The 21,646-nt window shown below is 41.1% G+C and overlaps 1 protein-coding gene across 2 annotated transcripts in view; it reads right to left on the bottom strand.

The window, feature by feature from the left end:
* Positions 1 to 21,646, bottom strand: part of LOC147108793 (CDK5 and ABL1 enzyme substrate 2-like) — a 78,650-nt gene that overhangs the window by 5,801 nt on the left and 51,203 nt on the right. For both annotated transcript variants that reach the window (XM_086005630.1, XM_086005629.1), the window contains exons 2-7: positions 13,419 to 13,511; positions 9,365 to 9,442; positions 6,560 to 6,668; positions 5,495 to 5,651; positions 4,506 to 4,609; positions 1,817 to 1,923 (exon numbers count right to left, since the gene is read on the bottom strand). In XM_086005630.1, coding sequence (XP_085861756.1) covers positions 1,817 to 1,923; positions 4,506 to 4,609; positions 5,495 to 5,651; positions 6,560 to 6,668; positions 9,365 to 9,442; positions 13,419 to 13,447 — 584 coding nt within the window. In that variant the 5' untranslated portion in view covers positions 13,448 to 13,511. The remainder of the gene's footprint in view (positions 1 to 1,816; positions 1,924 to 4,505; positions 4,610 to 5,494; positions 5,652 to 6,559; positions 6,669 to 9,364; positions 9,443 to 13,418; positions 13,512 to 21,646) is intronic.

Raw genomic sequence — 21,646 nt, 5'->3', positions numbered from 1 at the left:
ACCTCCTGACTCCCCAAAGCCTTTCCACCATCTACAAGGCACAAGTAAGGAGCGTGATGGAATACTCTCCACTTGCCTGGATGAGGGCAGCTCCAACAACACAAGAAGCTCGACACCATCCAGGACAAAGCAGCCCGCTTGATTGGCACCCCATCCACCACCTTAAACATTCACTCCCTCCACCACCGGCGTACCGTGGCTGCAGTGTGTACCATCTACAAGATGCACTGCAGCAACTCGCCAAGGCTTCTTCGGCAGCACCTCCCAAACCCGTGACCTCTTCCACCTAGAAGGACAAGGGCAGCAGGCGCATGGGAACACCACCACCTCCAAGTTCTCCTCCAAGTCACACACCATCCTGACTTAGAAGTATATCGCCGATCCTTCATCGTTGCAGGGTCAAAATCCTGGAACTCCCTCCCTAACAGCACTGTGGGAGTACCTTCACCACACGGACTGCAGCGGTTCAAGAAGGCAGCTCACCACCACCTTCTCAAGGGCAACTAGGGATGGGCAATAAATGCTGGTATTGACAGCAATGCCCAGATCCCATAAACGAATAAAAAAAATATCCTTCCTTGGATAAGGAGACCAAAACTGTGCACAGTACTCCAGGTGTGGTCTTACCAAGGCCCTGTACAATTGTAGCAAGACATCCTTACTCTTATACTCCAACCCCCTTTTAATAAATGCCAACATGCCATTTACCTTCCTTATTGCTTACTGTACCTGCATGCTAGCTTTCTGTGTTTCTTGCACGAGGACACCCAAATATTTAAAAGTTTCTCACCATTTAAAAAATATTGTTTTTCTATTCTTCCTACCAAAGTGAATAACCTCACATTTCCCTACATTATACTCCATCTGCCACCTTACTGCCCACTCACTTAGTCTATCTATATCCCTTTGCAGACTCTGTGTTCTCCTCACAGCTTAATGTCTCACCTAGCTTTGTACCGCCAGCAAACTTGGATACATTACACTCGGTCCCTTCATCTAGGTCATTAATATAGATTGTAAATAGCTGAGGCCCCAGCACTGATCCTTGCGGCACCCTACTCGTGACAGTTTGCCAACCTGAAAAAGGCCCGTTTATCCCTACTCTCTGTTTTCTGTCTGTTAACCAATCCTCTATCCATGCTACTATATTACCCCCAACCCCATGAGCCCTCATCTTGTGTAATAACCTTTTATGTGGCACCTTATAGAAACTTTTGGAAATCCAAATATACTACATCCACTGGATCCCCTTTGTCTACCCTGCTAGTTACATCCTCAAAAAACGAATAAATTTGTCAAACACGATTTCCCTTTCATAAAACCATGTTGACTCTGCCTAATCATGTTATGATTTTCTAAGTGCCCTGATACCACTTCCTTAACAATGGATTCCAGCATTTTCCCGATGACTGATGTCAGGCTAACTGACCTGCAGTTCCCAGTTTTCTCTCTCCTTCCTTTCCTGAATAGCGGTGTTACATTTGCTACCTTCCAATCCGCTGGGACCGTTCTAGAATCTAGGGAATTTTGGAAGATCAAAACCACCATCTCTGCAGCCACCTCTTTTAGAACCCTAGGATGTAGGCCATCAGGTCCAGGGGATTTGTCGGCTTTTAGTCCCATTAGTTTCTCTAGTAACTTTTCTCTACTTATATTAATTATGTTAAGTTCCTCACCCTCATTAGACCCTTGGTTCTCCACTATTTTTGGTAATTCTTATATGTAAAATACATTTGTGCTTGGTTTATCTTAAATATGAGAGTTCCTAAAAATGGCATATCCGCTTTGTATTTTTCCTTCATTAGATTAAATTTACCTTCTTATCTTACTTAGCGTCAGCTTAATGTGAGGAAATTTCTCCTTGAAGGTTTCATTCATATCCTTTTTCAGGTCGGACGGTTTCACATAGTCAATCACTGTGGTCTGCCAAAAAGCAAGAAAATTCATTGGTGAAGTTGATCACAAGATTGTACAAAATGGTTGCGGGTTTCAATTACTCAATAATGTTGAATATTAAACACATGCACACCAATAGCTATTAACGTCATTGAGAATTAGTAATGGAGGTACTCTGCATTTATAGTGACAAAGTGCCCAAATGCAATAGTTTTACAATGGTAGTATAGTCATTAATGTTACATGTAACCTAATCAGCAGCATGATATGAATCCTACTGTGCTGATTGCATTTAATTTGAATTGGTGCCAAACAACATACATATAAATCTTATATGGCCCTTTCCCCCCCCCCCTTTTTTTCTCTCCCACATGGCAGCTGTCTCCCATTCTGCCAGCGCATTTCACACCTAATCTAGAGCCGTCTTTTGTCTCCACTAGTCCTATCACCATCTCGTCTCGTTTTGAATACCTCTTAATGTCTCTTCACTTCTCTCTTGTTCTCTCCCAGCCCCCATACTGGCCTTTTAATCTATTTCATTTCCTGTGCTTCTTCAGTCTTGACAAAGGGTTTCGACCCAAAACAGTGACTCTATTTTCTCTCCACGGATGTTGCTTGGCCTGCTGAGTTTTTCCAGCATTTTCTGTTTTATTTCAGATTTCCAGCATCTGCAGTATTTTGCTATCGTACATATAAATCTTGCCTGGTGAAATGCCCAATATGAGGAGCAACTGAATATTTTCAGGGCTCTTTTAGAGCAAAATTTTTTTTTTTTTTATCTGGTGGAATCTTGATATGAACAAAGAATAAATACCGACAGCAACTTCTAGTTACCGTTTTTCACTAGCTTCAATGACACAAAGTAATTCTACGATACCATCAACTGAACTGAACGATAAACCACTATGGCTACAACATACTGTACAACATTGTGGTTTTCAGTTTGTGCAGTGAGCCTATCTTTATAACAAGGTATGTAGGTATGCACATTATATAAACAAACACACCCCTTCTTCCTGATTGGTCCCTGCTAAGTATGCGCTGGATAATACCACATGGTTAGCACAGACCAAATCAGATCCAGGGTTTCTAAGAAAGGTAACCTGAATTCAACTCTGGAACCAGTTCTCACCAGTATGAGAAACCATGGAAAATCATTTATGTATGTCTAAATAAAAACTCATGTTAATTGAAGGAAAAGGAAGCTCATCTCCATTTACTCAAATGACAGTTTTACTCAGATATTAATGACCTTTAGGGTAAATAAAACACCTCAGACAATAATTTTTTTTAAAGAGAATTTGATCATAAAGAATAAATATGAATGAGGCAAAATGATGCAACACAGTACTGCAAAGTCTGTACAAGCTAAATTAAATTCCCTTATTGTTATAGTTTATTCTTTAGAGTCTGAATTGCAGGACACAATGATGACTGTCAGAGCTACGAACAATGATGGACAGGAAGAGACCCACTGGTCCATCCTGCCTGTCTCTCACAATTGTGATACCTTGTGTATCACAATATATACACCCAAAACCATGTGATCTCCTGGGAGAGGCAAACAAAAGATAGAAACCCAGGCCAATTTGGGGGAAAATATCTGGCAAATTCCTCTCCAACCCCCCCCAGGCGATCAGAACTAGTCCAGATCACATCACTCCGGCCCTTTGATTTGAGCTTTTAAAAAAAAAAAAAAGCCTTCATCTCACAAATGACTTCCTAGGTAGGACTAATTTCATTAATCTAGCTGTCCATTCAAATTAAATGCAATCAGCACAGTAGAATTCATAGGACGCTGATTAGGTTACATGTAACATTAATGACTCGGTATACTAGCATTGTAAAACTATTGCATTTGGGCACTTTGTCACTATAAATGCAGAGTACCTCCATAACAATATATCATCCCAAGCCAGCTATACAGAATATGTCAAAAGAGACAAGGTTCACATTTTGGTCAAGATTTCAACAGCAGTGCAATTGTTTTTAATTTGCGGCATTTCAATGAAACACCAGAGTGGTCGCATTCAGAATACAGATTAAATCACTAATACTGGTATAACAAAAACAGAAATAACATTTTTTTTTTTTTTAAACTGCCATTTCTTAGTCCACTTCTACAAATTTATTTTATTTGCTTGGCATGGATCTCAACAATCTCAATTCATTTACCTGTAATGAAATGTGGATAACTCAACAGTCCACAATCTCTTACTATTGTGAAACAGTCATACAAACCACGACAAGTTTCTGTGGTGTGACATTCTACATTTACATCAACAATGTCTTGGCTCGCTAGAAATAAGTTTATGTTAAAAACAAAATGTCTGCAAAATCACAAGACGCTTTAAAAAAAAAAAAAAATCTATACGAAGAGTATTAATCTTTTTTCTTCCTAAACGATTCAGTAGCCACTATTAATCACTGAGGCACCAGAATTTCAAGAACACAATGGAAAGAGGAATTAACAACAGTTGTGATTGATTAGAATGAAAAAGGTTTTAAATACCATGCAGAGGATCAGAGGAATTTGGTATACTTTTACAGAATTGGAAGTAGAAAATTGTATTTGAAATACAGTTGAATATTATTCAAAAAGTTCTTACCATATAGGATGCAAAGATTAGAACCCGTTTGTGTTTTCCACATGGCCACTGGGGGTCATCAAGAAGATTAGGATCATATTCTATTAGATCTCCAGTTTCACTACCTAGATGATGACAGAAAGCAACACAGGCCTGAGATATGCACCTTTATTATTAGACACTCAATATGCAGTATACAAGCTTAACATTCAGAATAATTGGCTTGGGGCATAATGCACACTAACAACTGGATGTTCAGACAAGAGAAAATCTCAAGCAGTTTAGGAGACAAATCAACTCAGACTATAGTACGGCCTCCCAATGCATTGCAAATCAGGCAGTGTCTTCCACTAGTCTTGCCATTCAAATGTGTTCGCAGTGGGGCAGCAGATCATAAACAGGAAAGAGAGCTATACTTAACAGGGTGGGTGAAGCTGTTCACCATTTTATACAAGCCAGATAATTTTGATACAAGTGGTTAATGCAAATCTTGGCCACATACATGAGGGAAAAAAGTTAAGACACTAGGTAATATACTTATTTCCAATCCAAATGCTTTCAATAAACTACAAATTTGGGAATTCAACTTTCAGTTTAACTGTAACAAATTGGTATTCCCAGAAGGAATTTAAAGTCTGCATTAAAAACATTGCTCATTGACATAGACAATGCAAGAGCCAAGACTTTAAAACTTTTTTTTTTTTTAAAAAGGTATGCAGCTTTGAAAGTCTAGTCACATACGGCTTGAATTTTCCATTATTTTTAAATCAGTAAAGTAACATTTAAAAGTTGCTCATGTAGCAAAAATAGCTATTTCTCTGGGTTTAGATCTGTAAATGTCTCTCCGGTCCAAGGTACCTGTACGAGTACATATACAAGTCACACTTTCTTTTTCAATGTAAAAAAAACCTGGTTAAATAGTAGGTGCAGTTTAGACTGTAGTTCTACACTATCCAAACAGCACATTTTCCTTCCAAAAATACTTTAGACATATACCACTTTTATTTTACCTAATTCCATTGCTATTGTGGCAGTTCCGTGTCTTCCTGGTGTAAAACTCCGATGGATGCTATTTCGAACCTGTGCTACTGAAGCGGAAATCTCTGGTATAGCTTTTGGCATCACAAAGGCATTGGTTGGATAAAGGAATTGTGCATATGAAACGGACTGTGAAACAGGAAGAAACACACAGTAAATAATGTTACACATTACTCCCGGGTCTATTACGACGACTGAAAAATGTCGCTTGGAGTTTTGTAGTTCAGTCAAGTAATAAAATGAATTTTACAGCTGATGTAGTAAAATAAAGAAAGTGTCACTGAATTTTTCAGATCACATTTTAAGAGATACACAAAGTGCACAAAAATAAATGATGCATCTAAAAAAAAATAAAAAAATCTGAGATTTGTAAAGTGCAAAACAGAAGCCACATCAAACTTCAGACAGGATAATCTAATGTAGGAATTCAAATCCATCAATACTGCTTCGTGATTGAGTCAGGAAGTATATTCATCAGAGCCCAGGCTTACACTGGTTAATTGTACAAGATTGGACTCTTAGTTATTGAACTACCCCAAACTTGTAAGTATTTTTAATTCACCTTTCAAAAGATGCAGCTACTTCATTAAAACAACTACATTTTAATGACAAAGTAAAATGAGAAACACACACAAACAAAAGCCAGCCGAGTTAATAAGTTGGGATATGTTTTAATTTTCAATTTGGACAAACACAATTGTTGTCTTGAAGAGTTATAAACAACTCCCTACACTAACTCATTTTATAGACAATGTTCAATGCAGCTCATTTTAGAATACTTAAAAAAAAATGACAATTTAGTTAGTTCTTGCACAAAAGTTATCTTAACAGAAGGATGAGCTAATTAAGATATTACTAGAGCTCCCAATCAGCCTAAATTTATTGTTTTGCTGCCAGATTAACAAATGGATCAGCAATAATTTTAGACCCTGTATGTATATTCTAACATTGAATAAAAACATCTGAAAATACAATCACCCTATACACCCTATAAAAGCTCTCACTGCCTTGCCTTATGCAACACAGATAATTGTTACCTTTCCATCTGCAGCAAGTTCAACTCCCTCAAGTCCAAGCAGCATGTCTGTGGAGGATGAAACACCACCAGAAGGATTACGTTGTCTTGGTCCCTCCAGTTTACTGTCGCTGTGTGAAGAGAATGCCAAATCCAGGTTCTTATAGCAGTTAGAAAACACTGAAGATATGGATAAATATTGAAGGAGTGGTCTACACATATAATAGATGCAAAGTACACAATGAAAGGAACTTGTTTCCTTTATAGCTCATTCAGAAATCAAGGCTGCATACTAACAGGAAGTCTTTTCACATAAAGTATAAAAATAAATGGAGAAACTTATCAAACTAAACATCACAAAGCAACTAGAATTTTGAATTTCAGTTATTCATTGGCTGCTTTGCACTCGTTAGACCCAAATTAATTTTGGTGACAGAGCTGCAGTTTACCAAAATAAACTTCCCAAACACACACTATGCTCAAGCCAAAACCAGATCACAAGGCTTTTTCCTGATAATGAAGAAAACAATACACAATTTTCCTATGGGTCTGCCAGCTATAATTTTCCATTCTGCCCTTTGCAGGCTTATGGAATGTCTATTGCAGTTTCCTCTTCAAAGCATCCGTTCCCATCGCAGTGGCCCCATAAATTACAAAAAGGACGACAACAACACACGATTTATGACTGCAACTCCCCCTCGGTATAAAATGGTTACTAGCAGGAACAAAAATGAGAGCTTCTAAAATATTAATGTAATTAATAACTACCATAGAAAGAAAGACTTGCATTTCTATAGCGCTTTCACAATCTCAGGTTGTCCCAAAGTGCTTTACAGCCAATGAAGTACTTCTGAAGTGTAGTCACTGTTGTAATGTGGGAAACACGGCAGCCAATTTGCACACAGCAAGCTCCCACAAACAGCAATGTGATGATGACCAGATAATCTGTTTTAGTGATGTTGGTTGAGGAATAAACATTGGCCAGGACACCGGGGATAACTCCCCTACTCCTCTTCGAAATAGTGCCATGGGATCTTTTGCATCCACCAGAAAGACAGCACCTCAGACAGTGCAGCACTCCCCCAGCCTAGATTTTTGTGTGCAAGTCTCAGGAGTGGGACTTGAACCCACAACTGTCTGACTCAGAGGCAAGAGTGCAACCAACTGAGCCACAGCTGACACTCACCATAGACCTCAACTGTTGCATTGCATTTTCGGCACTGAATACCTAATACTGTGGAACCTAAAAGCAGAAGCAGGCCTGCAGTTCCAGCAGCAGCACCCCGCCACTGGTGCTGCTGCCATCTTAACAGCATCAGCAGAAACAGTTAGTGCTACAGCTTCAGCTGCACTCAGGCTGCCTCTTCAGAAAATATGCAGAATGTTGGTCAATTTTTATCCAGTTAGTGCAAAAAAACCTCACTTTGCACTGCAAAAAGTACCAACACAAAGCAGTAGCGGAAATTCGTCAGTTTAGACTTTGGATCACAACCAACATTTCAAACTGCTGCAAATCTAGATGCTAAGTAACAGTCAGGGACATCTTGTGTAATCAGTGCCTCATTCTCAGCAGAGTCAATACAACACAAAGTAGTAAAGGCAGACTGGGTCCAGAAATCAGTACTCCGAGATAGGCAGATTAAAAACACACAATGTGTGGGTTAAATTGATTTAAGCAGCATTTTTTAAATGTTAACCAAATTTATGGCAAGCTGAGCAGCCTTCAACGTGGCCAAATGGGATGGATCATTCTAGTTTGAGCTGAGATGGGAAGTGTTAAATTTGTCCAACTTTGCTTTGGTTTGCCAATTAGTGCACTCTTCTGTTCACACTTATCTCCATGGATCGCAAACAGATTCTTCACTCTAAACAACTACTAATTAACGTAGCTTACAAGAATGAGCTAGTTTCAAGGTGATCTCCGATATGTGTGATGGAGTAAAATTCTCAAGTACACAGAGGACAGGAATACTAAGCAGCTTTAAAAGGGGTGTAAAGGGTGACAGGACAGGTCAAACTGGGAATTCTGGTTGTTATCCATAACCAAATATTAATTACCAAATCATACAAATATTAGAACAAAAATTGTGACCAAAATTACATCGACGATTCCCAATGTAGTGGGCAGTTCACCCACCAGTTCATAGAAGGGGCATGAAAAGTAGTTCACATCATGTTATAGCATCAACAAGGAATAACTTCAACCTTTTTCCAGAAGTTGAATTTACAGACAATGGCATAATACATTCAATTCTCCTTTATAATCACAAACTGGAGCTGAACAGGTTTTTAAAAAAAAAATTTTAAGTCCTGCTTGCAAGTACAAATGCCACAGCCTTTTCCAATTTGCAATTTATGAAATTTTGAAGGGGTTTTATTCCAAGTATCATATTCCTGACAGTATAGACACTGGTGGGCTCCACAGCTGAATACCAGCAAGAGAAACTCATTACTGGTCATTTTTTTTTTTTTTTTTTTTAAATGGGTTTGGCTTCTCACTACTGGCTTAGCATTGGTGCAAGTTGTTACGGCTTCATAAGCTTCGCCAGTTTAAATTAGGTATTAAGGCCCAAACTGACTACGAAGCGGAGTGAGACTACCTTCTCCAGGGAGTCTCACTCTAGACTAGTGTCAGCTCAGGACCGGAGCCAGGATTCAGGCTGCAAAGTGCATAACAAAATTGCTTTACAGCGATGCTACAGTGTAGTGTGAAAGCACTCTTGGATTGAATTTCACTTGTGTATAATGAAGTTTAAAAAAAATGATTTTATCCAGTACAATAGAAAATTCCAACTATTGAGTTCAGTTTAAAACAAAATATTCTTACCTATTCTGATTACATTCTCCATAAGGCAGTACAGAAAAAGCAGAGCACAGTGATCTTTTAGCACAGATGAGAACTATCCTTAAATGAAACAAATAAAAATCAGGCATTAGTTCACTATTGTACACAGGGCTACATGTAGCGGAAAAGAGTTAAGTGTAATTTTTACATACCATAACCTGAAGACTATTCAGGGGGAAATATTTTACAGCAGAATATGTAGCAGACAATAGAATATCTCACGATTTGTCCACACTATAATAACACCATTGACAGGTTGTGTGTTGGCTCTGACCACATAGTTTAAACATACTTGGATATGCAAGTTGTGCTAGAGGACTGGAGGGTTGCTAATTTAACAACTCTGCTCAAAGAGTGGAAAGAAAAGACAGACTTGCATTTATATTAGTGTCACTCACGTCCACCAGATGTCCCAAAGTGCTTTACAGCCAATTAAGTACTTTTGAAGTGTAGTTACTGTTGTAATGTAGGAAACGCGGCAGCCAATCTGTGCACAGCAAGCTCCCACAAACAACAATGTGATAATGACCAGTTTTTTTTTTGTTATGTTGATTGAGGGATAAACATTGGCGAGGATAGCAGGGATAACTCCAACTTTTCTTTGAAATAGTGCCATGGGATATTTTGCGTCCACCTAGAGCGCAGACGGGGCCTCGGTTTAACGTCTCATCCGAAAGACGGCACCTCCGACAGTGCAGCACTCCCTCAGCACTGCACTGGAGTGTCAGCCTAGATTTTTGTGCTCAAGTCTCTGGAGTGGGTCTTGAACCTACAATCTTCTGACTCGGAGGCAGGAGTGCTACCCACTGAATCACAGCTGAAAGGGATAAACTAGGTAACAATATGCAAGCCAGCCTAACCTGCTTGCATACACTCCCAGATACAGGATAAAATTACTCACTTAAGTTTAGTTACAAGCAGCCAGCACATATTTGTAAAAGTCAAGTCATTTAATAGAGCTCTGAGGAAATGATGGAGTGTATTGATGCAGAAAATTCAGTGGCTGTTGGGCATATGGATTTTCAAAAGTCATTTTGATAAGGTGCCTTGATGGCATTGAGTCAGGGATGTGGTAGCATAGATAGGAAGTTACAGGGCAGTAAACCAAAAATAGTGATTAATGGATATTTTTCAGACTAGAGAGGGTATATAACAGTGTACTTCAGGGGTCAGTGTTGAGAACAATGCTCTTCTCAATATATGAGATCAGGACTTTAGGTATAGAAGAGACTTTCAAAATTTGCAGACAAAAATGGGGAGCCTGGTTCACTGTGAAGAGAACTTCAGGAGTACAAATATAGGTTAGTAGATTGGGCCGATAGGCATCACATGACATTTAATTCATTGGTTAGGCAGTTGGAATAGCATGTCCAGTTTTTTGTACCTTACTGTGGGGCAAAGAGTTAAGGCCATGGAGAGGGCGCAGAAAAGATTCACTATATCATGGACGAGAGCTTTTATTAGGGGAAACTACAGAAACTGAGCCTTTCTTGTACTAATAAAAAAAAGCCCAAGAGGAAATCTGATAGAGCTGTTGAAAATTGAGATTTTTGTTAGGCAAATGGGGAAAGTATTTCTACTGGGTGATGAGTTGGTAACTACAGGCCATAAATTTAAGATTACTAAAAGAATGCAGAGAGGTGTTAAGAGTTTTTTTTAATATACAGAGAGGGCTGTTAGGATATGGAATTCACCATCAGAAAGAGTGGTGGAAACAGAATCCATAATAGCTTTGCAAAGGGACTGGATAAATATTTGAAAAAAATAAAAACCAAGGGTACGAGTCTTAGTGTATAGCTTTTCCAGAGAGTAGGTACAGGTGTGAAGGGTTGAATGGCCTCCTTCTGCCCTGTAAAATTCTACGATTGTGGTATGTTTTTTACATTCTATGGTCACTTGACCAGTGTTCTGTTTCTGCCTTGGAAAGGAGTACGGTTTAAAAATATAATTAGAAGTTTGAGTTACATATGCTTACACATTTTTTTTGTTAAGTCAGTGCACATCACTCCAGAGTTTGCCCAAAGAGACACTGCAATATGAAATCAATCCTGCACATTTAAAATGATAATACACATCAAAAAGGTTGATACTGCTTGTTGGCAAAAGGGCAAGGCCATGAGGACAAGGCACAAGGGAAGGGAGGAGTTCATAGCGGGATAGTGGCAAGGGAGTGAATAGATTATATGGGCATGAATTATTTCCCTTAGTGGAGCTCAGTGAAGTAGGGTATTGATGACACTTTGGGCTGGATTTTCATTCAGCAGTTGGGAAGGAGGCGAGACTACAACTTTTGGGTTCTGGTATCGCCTCCATCGACGTCCAACCAATCCACGCAATTTTCCCTTGATTGACCTTGTTGAGCCTGCCCAGGGCCACCCGGCAACAGGTGACGTCACAGACTGAAATTTCATCTGTCAAGAGGTGTTGACAGATGAAATATCAGTGTTTCACAGCTGTTTGAAGCTGTCAAACACTGACAGTCTGACTTCTAACCCGAGTCCTTCTACGCAGACTCAGTTAGAACTCTCACCGGCACTGAAAGTTGAAGGCTGTCACTTTTGACAGTTCGCAGCCATTCAGCTTTCAGTGCCGGCTGAGTGATGGACTCCCGACGCCTAGAGGAAGAAAGGCTGTTAAGGTAAGTACAGGTAATTTAAACTTCTTTACACGCTTTAAACACACCAAACACACTTACCTTTGTACTCATGCACCCATCACTCACCTGAACACCGACATCGCGACCCCTCCAAGTCCTTCAACCCGACGGCCCGCCTGCTCTAACCTGGCGTGGATTGGAGCCGTCGGGAATCCCACACGACACCCCTCAAAATAGGGATTAGGCTAAAAACTGCCTGTTAACTACCTGTTAACAGGCAGTTAATTGGCACTAATCCCTTCCCGCCTCAGGTCGGCGGGTCCCAGTGCGGGGCGGGTGCCCGCCTCCTTTGAAACTTACGTGGAGGCGGGTTTTGGGCGGGATGGTGTCGGGAACCCCGAATTCTGGATTTTTGCCCCCCGCACGCCTAAAAGCCCGCTTCACGGCACACTGAAAATCTGGCCCCTTGTCTCTTCCAAGTGTACTTACCTGAGGAATATGACACACAAAATACTAAAGTTAGGAGTGGAATCTGGGCTGAGCACATATGCAAATATACATACCAAGTTTGTTGTAGGTAAGCATACATCATGAACAAGCATAGCTTCTTTGAAGGTGGATAAAATGTAGCAATTTCATTGCAAGAACCACCCAAGTAAAGTAGGGAAACAAGCAATTTAACATCTGAACATTCTTATAGGGTCCGAACAGTAAAGTTCTTATTTTGAACCTAGTTAAGGGTTCTTTGTAATAAGAGATTAAATGAAAAAAAATAGCAAGCTAGATGAAGGTTTAAAACATTACATATGTTTAAAACAATTCATCTGCTGCTAACAAAACAATTTTCACCCTCCCTGGTAGTGCAGGTTTTGTTAAATGGTTGCCTATTCGGTCGAGGGAATGTCTCGAATTTAGATAACCACTCGGATATGAAACATAGCCACTTAATATAAATGTCCACACTATGTCATTACAAAAATAAGAATGGTTCTACTACTTTTTGTGCTCAGTAATCTCACTGGAATGGGATTTTGAGAACTCAGGGACTCCAATTAAGGATGCATTTACCAGACAAGCGTGGCATCAGTACAAAATGGTCGAAGCTTTGCACCAACATTAGAGTGTGAATAAAAGGTCACGGTCTCAAAGTCTCACCCACTTCGCTGTCAGGTTGGGTCCCCAACTCCAGCTTCAGGCTGCAATCACACTAGGACTACAGCAGTGATGCAACATATCGCACCGATACTACATTGTAGTGTGAATGCACCAAAGTATATACCTTGATAAACATGAAGCCACGAATGTTAAGAGGGAAGTTACACACACACATACATTTAATGAAGTGTTAAGATACACCAATCCACTAAGCATAATTGCTTCTCACGTCATTTGCGCAAGTTACCATTGACAGTTTTGTATGTCTACTTTTATACAAATTACCTGCTATTTTTTGTGTCATATTGCCGCATATTTTTGATAAAGTGAACCTTCTTTGTGTTTTTTGGATGGGGAGATCCTGAAGAAGTTCTGCTTCTGGAAAATAAAACAAGTTTGTTAAATAATGACACCAAGAGAGAGTTACAAGACTGAAGCGGAACAGCCAAGACTTTCTGCACGGCCAACAAAAACACCAGTCATTGAATAGTACCTCGCTACAGAGGTACATTTTCACTGTTCTGACATCTCTATTGCACATTTGTAGCTGAGACACCCAACTTCTGTGAACAGAAAGAGGAGCTCAACCACAAAGAAAATGACTGATGTGAAATGGAGTAAACGTTTGAATAACTTCGCCATTCAGATGATTTTTATAAAAATGATCAAGATTTGTCCCTTTGGTTAACAGTGAGATCTGAAGTCAGTGACGAGGTATCCCTATAGGGGCATTCAAACCTCACTATAAATCACAAGTCAAAACTTGAACATTTTAAGTTATCTAAACCCAAAACTTGTAATAACTCCCAGTTGTCTATTATTCTCATCAATGTACACCTTGAAGTTGATGGGCCAGCTTGGCTCAATTTCTAATCTGTATTTTGTTGGGGATGGGTACTGTGCTAGAGGCATCCACATCATGTTAGGTAAGTGATGAGTGATGCCCCCATTGAACAATCATCACCCCATATTTATTGTTATGTTAACTATTACCAGGAACGTCACTGCTGGTATAAAGAATCTCTAGCTCAGCATTGTGATCTATAGGCTCATCAGGAAGCACCAAAATCAGGCAAATTTTCATTCTCCTTTAAAAGAACTAAAAGATTATACTTCGATCAACTTCCAAGAGTCTGGGCATGATGTACATTCCAGGTTAAAGAGGATTGACAAGTTTTTTTCTCCTCCTTCACATGTACCATGTACAACAACATCGTTGCGTGTGTGTTTTAAGCAGTTCTGCTGGTGACTTGAAGAAAGTGACGCTCGAATGGTTCATCAAGGTCATCTGAAATGTGCAGCTACTGATCAACGCACAACTAATTACGGTTTCTACTTACCAGATTCATGTTAAACTTGTACACAAAATAAAATTGTGAGCATTATGTGCAAGCGAAATTGGAAAAGTGATATGGACTTGACAGGTTAATGCCTGTAAGTGATATACAGTACTTTGCATATTATAGCAGGCCAGTTTACAGCAAGATCATAGAAAATACTAAATACCACTTAAGAGTGTTACCTGGACTACAGTTTGTGATGGCCAGGATAGGGTACAAGTAGTAATGGTTTATTACAAGTCATTTGTTACACAATTCATCAAGCAGCTAGAAGTTTTGTATACATCTACTAAAAGGAGATAAATACAGTAGCGGAAACCTGACTGTGCTAAATGTACAAGGCGATCCAATTAGAATAATCTAAAAGAGAGATTTAAATCTCGCTGCAGCTGATTATCTAACTGTTGTATTTTCTGCCCCTTTAATAGGGTTTGTTTCCTTTCAACTGGAATTTGCATCAATCTTGCATGCATAAATGGAATCTGACTTGATTAGATCACTATATAGCTCAGCGCATATCCATCACATTCAGCTCTCCCTGCAGTATGACCAGGGACGTACAGCTGCTTCAAGTCAGCTCATATTATGAACCACAACACTACTTCCAAGTCAGGCGGTTGTGGGTTCAAGTCCCACTCCAGTGACTTCAGCACAGAATCTAGGGTGACCCTTCAGTGCAGTACTGAATGAGTGCTGCACTGTTGGAGGTGCTGTCATTCGGATGAGACTTTAATTTCACGAGTACAGAAATCAGCTAAAATTCCCCCATGGCCAGGTAACAGGATTTAATTCTTTAATCCTATTCTTAGCCGAGTTCAACTAAATGAAGAATAGGGTCTATGAAAGTCCCAGGCAGTCCATTAACACCTGCACTGCATTATGGTGGCAACTGTTGATGAGCTCTTAGGCACAATGTTAAGCCAAGTGACACAGATTTTTGTGGCATAATCCATAATGATTGATACTTCAACTTGTGAAAATATTATTGAAACTTGGGGGGGGGGGGGGGGGGGGGGGCGCGCAGGGGCAGAGAAGAAACACAGGAGGTCCAGATTTAAACCGAGGTCCACTCTTCCTCAACTTCTCTTTCAATTCCTTCAAGGTCCATTAACTATATTTAAATAATTGTTCATCCCCCAAAAGATTTACAGTGCTACTTGATGGTGCTGTATCAGTACTTAATTTGTATTCAAAGTATTCCATTTGAAATTTCAACACAAGTAGGTTCAAGTGTGTGAATTCCCTCATTGTTCATGCTGAATGATGTATTTCTTTAACATGTCACTTTCTTACCACAGTTCTTTCAACATATTCTAAAAGCTATTACAGCAGTCCTGTAGAAAATAGTTTTCTAATTAAATTAAGACAAGACAATAAAACAAGCAAACATGGTACTTTACTATCTCTTATGCTGTCAGCTTAAGTAAGCATCATGGAAGCAGGCAAATTGTTAAGTTAATTTTTGACCATCTTAATTTTTTTTTTAAGTTCACAGAGCACGCCATAAAAGGTTCGCTGTGAACACGACCAACATACTTTCAATGTTCTCAAAATAAAATTGGCTTGTACATTGCATACCTGCGGCAGCTGCAAAACTGGTTTGCGTCAGTAGTTTCTAGTTTGACTGAAGAATTTGAGGCTTTCTCCTGAACTATAGCATACAAATAAATGGTCATTCGGAGTTGGCACACAAATGGGCTTTTGTTGTACATGCAACACTTGCAGTTTCACACTTGAAGGTCAGTTATAGAATAGTTTCGGTGCTAAAACAGCACACACACCATTACTGCACCAAAGTGTCGGGATTCATGAATTATGGTTGGCTTTCTTCCTCCCCTTTTAAGATTTTCAAACGAACATACCAAAAAGGCAGAATAAAAGAGGCAAAATTAGCAGAAACTGGCCCAACATGGTAACCAGCAGCCAACAGTGACCAGAATCACAAACACGGGAGGAACCAGGGGCAAGAATATATCCTCCCCCACCCCCCATTATTTATCCATTTTTGACCCCTTGGTAACATCTGCAAATACAGGACCAGCTTCCACATGCACTCTGATGACACCCAGCTCCAACTGTCCAACCACTTTGCACGACCCCTTGACCATCTCTGTGCTGTGCTTGTCTGATATCCTGTCTTGGATCAGTCATAATTTTCTCTAGCTCAGCATTGGGAAGATGGAAGCCAGTCGTTTGTCCCTGCCACAAACTCCACCCTCTTGTCATCGATAGCATCCGCTTCAATAGTCTGCTTTCCCATCACCCCTATCCTCACTGGCCTACATTGACTCCCCATCCCTAACTCTAAATTTATAATCCTTCTCCTTCAATCCCTCCATGGTCTTGCTCCACCATATCTCTGCAATCTTCTCCAGTCTTAGAAACATGAAAAATAGGAGGAGTAGGCCATTCAGCCATTTGAGCCTGCTCCACCATTCAATATCATGGCTGATCCTCTATCTCAATCATATTTCCACTCTCTCCCCATACCCCTCGACGCCTTTTGCATCTAGAAATCTATCTCCTTCTTAAATATATTCAGTGACTTGGCCTCCACAGCCTTCTGTGGTAGAGAATTCCACAGGTTCACCACCCTCTGAGTGAAGAAATTTCTCCTCATCTCAGTCCTAAATGTCCTGCCCCTTATCCTGAGACTGTGACCCCTCATTCTAGACCCCCCAGCCAGGGGAAACATCCTCCCTGCATCCAGTCTGTCTAGCCCTGTCAGAATTTTATACATTTCAATGAGATCCCCTCTCATTCTTCTAAACTCTAGTGAATACAGGTCTAGTCGAGCACGGTGGCATAGTGGTTAGCACTGTTGCCTCACAGCGCCAGGGACCCGGGTTCGAATCCGGCCTCGGGCGACTGTCTGTGTGGAGTTTGCACATTCTCCCCGTGTTTGCGTGGGTTTACTCCGGGTGCTCCGGTTTCCTCCCACAGTCCAAAGATGTGCAGGTTAGGTTGACTGGCTATGATAAATTGACCCTTAGTGTTAGGGGGATTAAATACGTGGGGTTACGGGGATAGGGTGGGATATGTGTTGGTGTAGGGGTTACGGGGATCGGGTGGGATATGTGTCGGTGCAGGCTCGATGGGCCGAAATGGCCTTTATCTGCACTGTGGGGTTTCTGTGATTCTGTGAATCTCTCCTCATATGACAGTCCTGCCATCCAGGAATCAGTCTGGTGAACCTTTGCTGCACTCCCTCTATGGCAAGTATATCCTTTCTTAGTTAAGGAGACCAAAACTGCACACAGTACTCCAGGTGTGGTCTCACCAAGGCTCTGTATAACTGTAGTAAGACATCCTTGCTCTTGTACTCAAATCCTCTTGCAATGGAGGCCAACATAGCATTTGCCTTCCTAACTACTTGCTGCGCCTGCAGGTTTGCTTTCAGTGACTGGTGTACAAGGACACCCAGGTCTCTTTGTACATCAACATTTCCCAGTCTATCACCATTTAAATAATACTCTGCCTTTCTGTTTTTCCTACCAAAGTGGATAACTTCACATTTATCCACGTTATACTGCATCTGCCATGTATCTGCCCACTCACTCAACTTGTCTAAATCGCCTTGAAGCCTCTTTGCATCCTCCTCACAACTCACAATCCCACCTAGTTGTGTCGTCAGCAAACTTGGAAATATTACATTTGGTTCCCTCATCCAAATCATCATTGATATATATTGTGAATAGCTGGGGCCCAAGCACAGATCCCTGTGGTACTCCACTAGTCACCGCCTGCCACCCTGAAAAAGACCCATTTATTCCTACTCTCTGTTAACCAATTTTCAATCCATGCCAGTACACCGTCACCAAATACTATCTCTGACAGTCCTTTTGTGCATCCTTCTCCCACACCATAAGTGGCAAAGCCTTCAGCAATCTGGATCCTAGTCTCTGGAATCCCCTTCCCCAGCTTTTTCTCCTTGGAAAAACCTCCTCAAATTCCATCACTGACCAAGCTTTCCCAATCTCGATCTTCCTGGCTCAGGTTCTGCCTTCCTTACATCTATTAAGTGGGACTTCTTAAAAAAAAAACATTAAAGGTGCTACATAAAAATGCAAGCTATAGTAGAAGTGCTAGTCTCAAAATAATGAATACTGAAATGAGGAGCCAAACATTACATGGTAATTGATCGATACTAATTAAGAATTATAGGTGTTTCTAGTCTTTATAGAGAATGATAAAATGCAAATTTCCAATTAGCACCTGTCAATTCACTTATATTTTTGTTCATTGGTGAAACAGACTATTCAGCCCGAGTACGCAAAATGTGTTAATACAAAATTCAAAGATAGACAGCAATATTCCAGGACATTTTATACATTCAATAACATTAACAGCCAGCAGCTTCATGGCTTACCTTTTTTAAAAAAAAAGGTAATTTTCCAATTAAAAAAGATAGGTTGTACAAATTTTGAATTTATTGTTCAGGATAAATCTGATCCTCGTTATCCACAGTTGTAAATGAATAAGAGCCATTGTGTATATATTCAGTTAAGACAGATACTTTCTTGTCCAGTACTTTCCTAGGCTGAAAATGCTACTAGTCTATGATCCTGAATTTATTTATTTATTATTATTATTATTATTTTTTTTTTTTTTTTTTTTTAAGGGAAGTAGGGCTTGACATTAGCGAATCTGACAGACAGTGGAAATTAGCTGTAGAAGACTCTGGGGCAAGCTGGTCTTTTCCTGCCTGTTTAATTAATGGAGAGGTACTCATCAAGGACAGATGCCCGCTGGAAGGAGCACTTTGAAGATCTCCTTAACCATGACTGTCTTCGACACGAGTGTCCTCAACTCCATCCCACAGCATGCTACCCGCCACCATCTCAGCACAACCCCAGCCCGGCATGAAGTTGAAAAGCCATCCGACAACTGAACAACAACAAGGCCTCAGGAGCAGATGGAATCCCCGCCGAGGCACTAAAGCATGGCAGAGAAGCACTACTGGTGCGAATTCATGAACTAATGTCTCTTACCTGGAAGGAGGAGAGCATGCCAGGGGATCTCAGAGACGCCGTAATTGTGACCATCTTCAAGAAAGGTGACAAGTCCGAGTGCAGTAATTACAGAGGAGTTTCCCTGCTGTCTGCCACGGGGAAAGTCATCGCAAGAATTCTCCTCAATCGCCTTCTCCCGGTGGCCGAGGAGCTCCTTCCCAGAGTCGCAATGGACATTATCTTCACCGCACGTCAATTACAAGAGAAATGCAGGGAACAGCACCAACCGCTGTACATGGCCTTTGATCTCACAAAGGCCTTCGACACTGTCAACCGTGAGGGATTATGGAGTGTCCTCTTCAAATTCGGCTGCCCTCAAAAGTTTGTCACTATCCTCCGCCTGCTTTACGATGACATGCAAGCCGTGATCCTGATCAACAGTTCCACCACAGACCCAATTCACGTACGAACCAGGGTCAAGCAAGGCTGTGTCATCGCACCAACGCTCTTCTCAATCTTCCTTGCTGCAATGCTCCATCTCACCCTCAGTAAGCTCCCCACTGAAGTGGAGTTAATTTACAGAACAAACGGGAAACTGTTCAACATCCGTGCCTCCAGTCCAGATCCAAGGTCGTCCCATCCTCTGTCGTCGAATTACAGTATGCAGACGACGCTTGCGTCTGCGCTCACTCGGAGGTCAAACTCCAAACCATAGTCAACACCTTCACCGAAGCGTACGAGAGCATGGGCCTTACACTAAACATCCATAAGACAAAAGGTCCTCTACCAACCTGCCTCCCGATTATCAAAATCCACGACAAGGCCTTGGACAAAGTGCACCACTTTCCATACCTCGGAAGCCTACTGTCAACAAGGACAGACATCGACGACGAAGTCCAACACCTCCTTCAGTGTGCCAGTGCAGCCTTCGGTCGCCTGAGGAAGAGAGTGCTTCAAGACCAGGACCTCAAACCCGGCACTAAGCTCATGGTCTACAGAGCAGCAGTGATACCTGCCCTGCTGTATGCCTCAGAGACATGGACCATGTACAGCAGGCACCTCAAAGCACTGGAGAGGTGCCACCAATGCTGCCTCCGCAAGATCTGCAAATCCATTGGCAGGATAGGTGCACCAACATCAGTGTTCTTGCTCAGGCCAACATCCCCAGCATCGAAGCTTTGACCACGCTCAATCAGCTCCGACGGATGGGTCACATTGTCCGCATGCCTGATACGAGACTCCCAAAACAAGCGCTCTACTCGGAGCTCCGGCACGGCAAGAGAGCCCCAGGTGGGCAGAGGAAATGCTTCAAGGACACCCTCAAAGCCTCCTTGAAAAAGTGCAACATCCCCACCAAATGAGTACCTACCTCTCCCTGGGAATCCCTGGCCCAAGACCGTACAAAGTGGAGGAGAAGCATCCGGGAAGGCGCTGAACACCTCGAGTTCTCTTCGCCGGGAGCAAGCGGAAGCCAAGCACAGGCAGCGCAAGGAGTGCACGTCAACCCAAGCACCTCCACCCACCCGTCCCTTCAACCACCGTCTGCCCCACCTGTGACAGAGACTGTAGGTCTCGCATTGGACTAATCAGTCACCTGCGAACTCATTTTTAATGTGGAAGCAAGTCATCCTCGGTTCCGAGGGACTGCCTAAGAAGAGAAATTTTGTATGTTTCATACATTCGAATATGCTTAGAATACCGAGATTCTGCCACTAAAGGTCACTGTAGCACTTTTGAGCCAATGGCACAGTACTGATCAGTTAGGTGGAGTTTGGGTGCAGAATTAAACATTTTGACCAAATTTCTGAATCAATTTTTCACCATAGAAATAATAAATCAACTTTTTTTGATCTTATCAGTCTTTCAAGTTTCTTAAAGGTGGGAAAACTATTTCAACTGCAATCGATTTAAAAAATGCTATTAAGATTTACATGAGAACATACACTGTAACCTTAGTTAGAATTTTCCTAAATTTAGTCAAAGCCTCATCCTCAATATCTATCATTTTGGAACCACAAATAATCTCATTAAAGGTTTCCATTTTGAGTCACATCTCTATGCAGCAGAGGCCTATTACATCACTTCTGTAATGCAATTTTTGTCTCTTCCAATAATATTGCACCAAAAGCACAGGGGCTTACTATACCACATTTGCTTGGCAGCAGTGACATCACCCTTGAAGCCATCAAGTCTGTGCTGGTGTGCTCACATTATTCACAAT

This window comes from Somniosus microcephalus, chromosome 13 (genome assembly GCF_052327205.1).
Source record: "Somniosus microcephalus isolate GS21.2 chromosome 13, FLI_Smic_1.0, whole genome shotgun sequence".
In the NCBI taxonomy this organism is placed as follows: domain Eukaryota; kingdom Metazoa; phylum Chordata; class Chondrichthyes; order Squaliformes; family Somniosidae; genus Somniosus; species Somniosus microcephalus.
The sequence above is the reverse complement of the archived record's forward strand: the minus strand, read 5'-3'. Positions and strand labels throughout refer to the sequence as shown.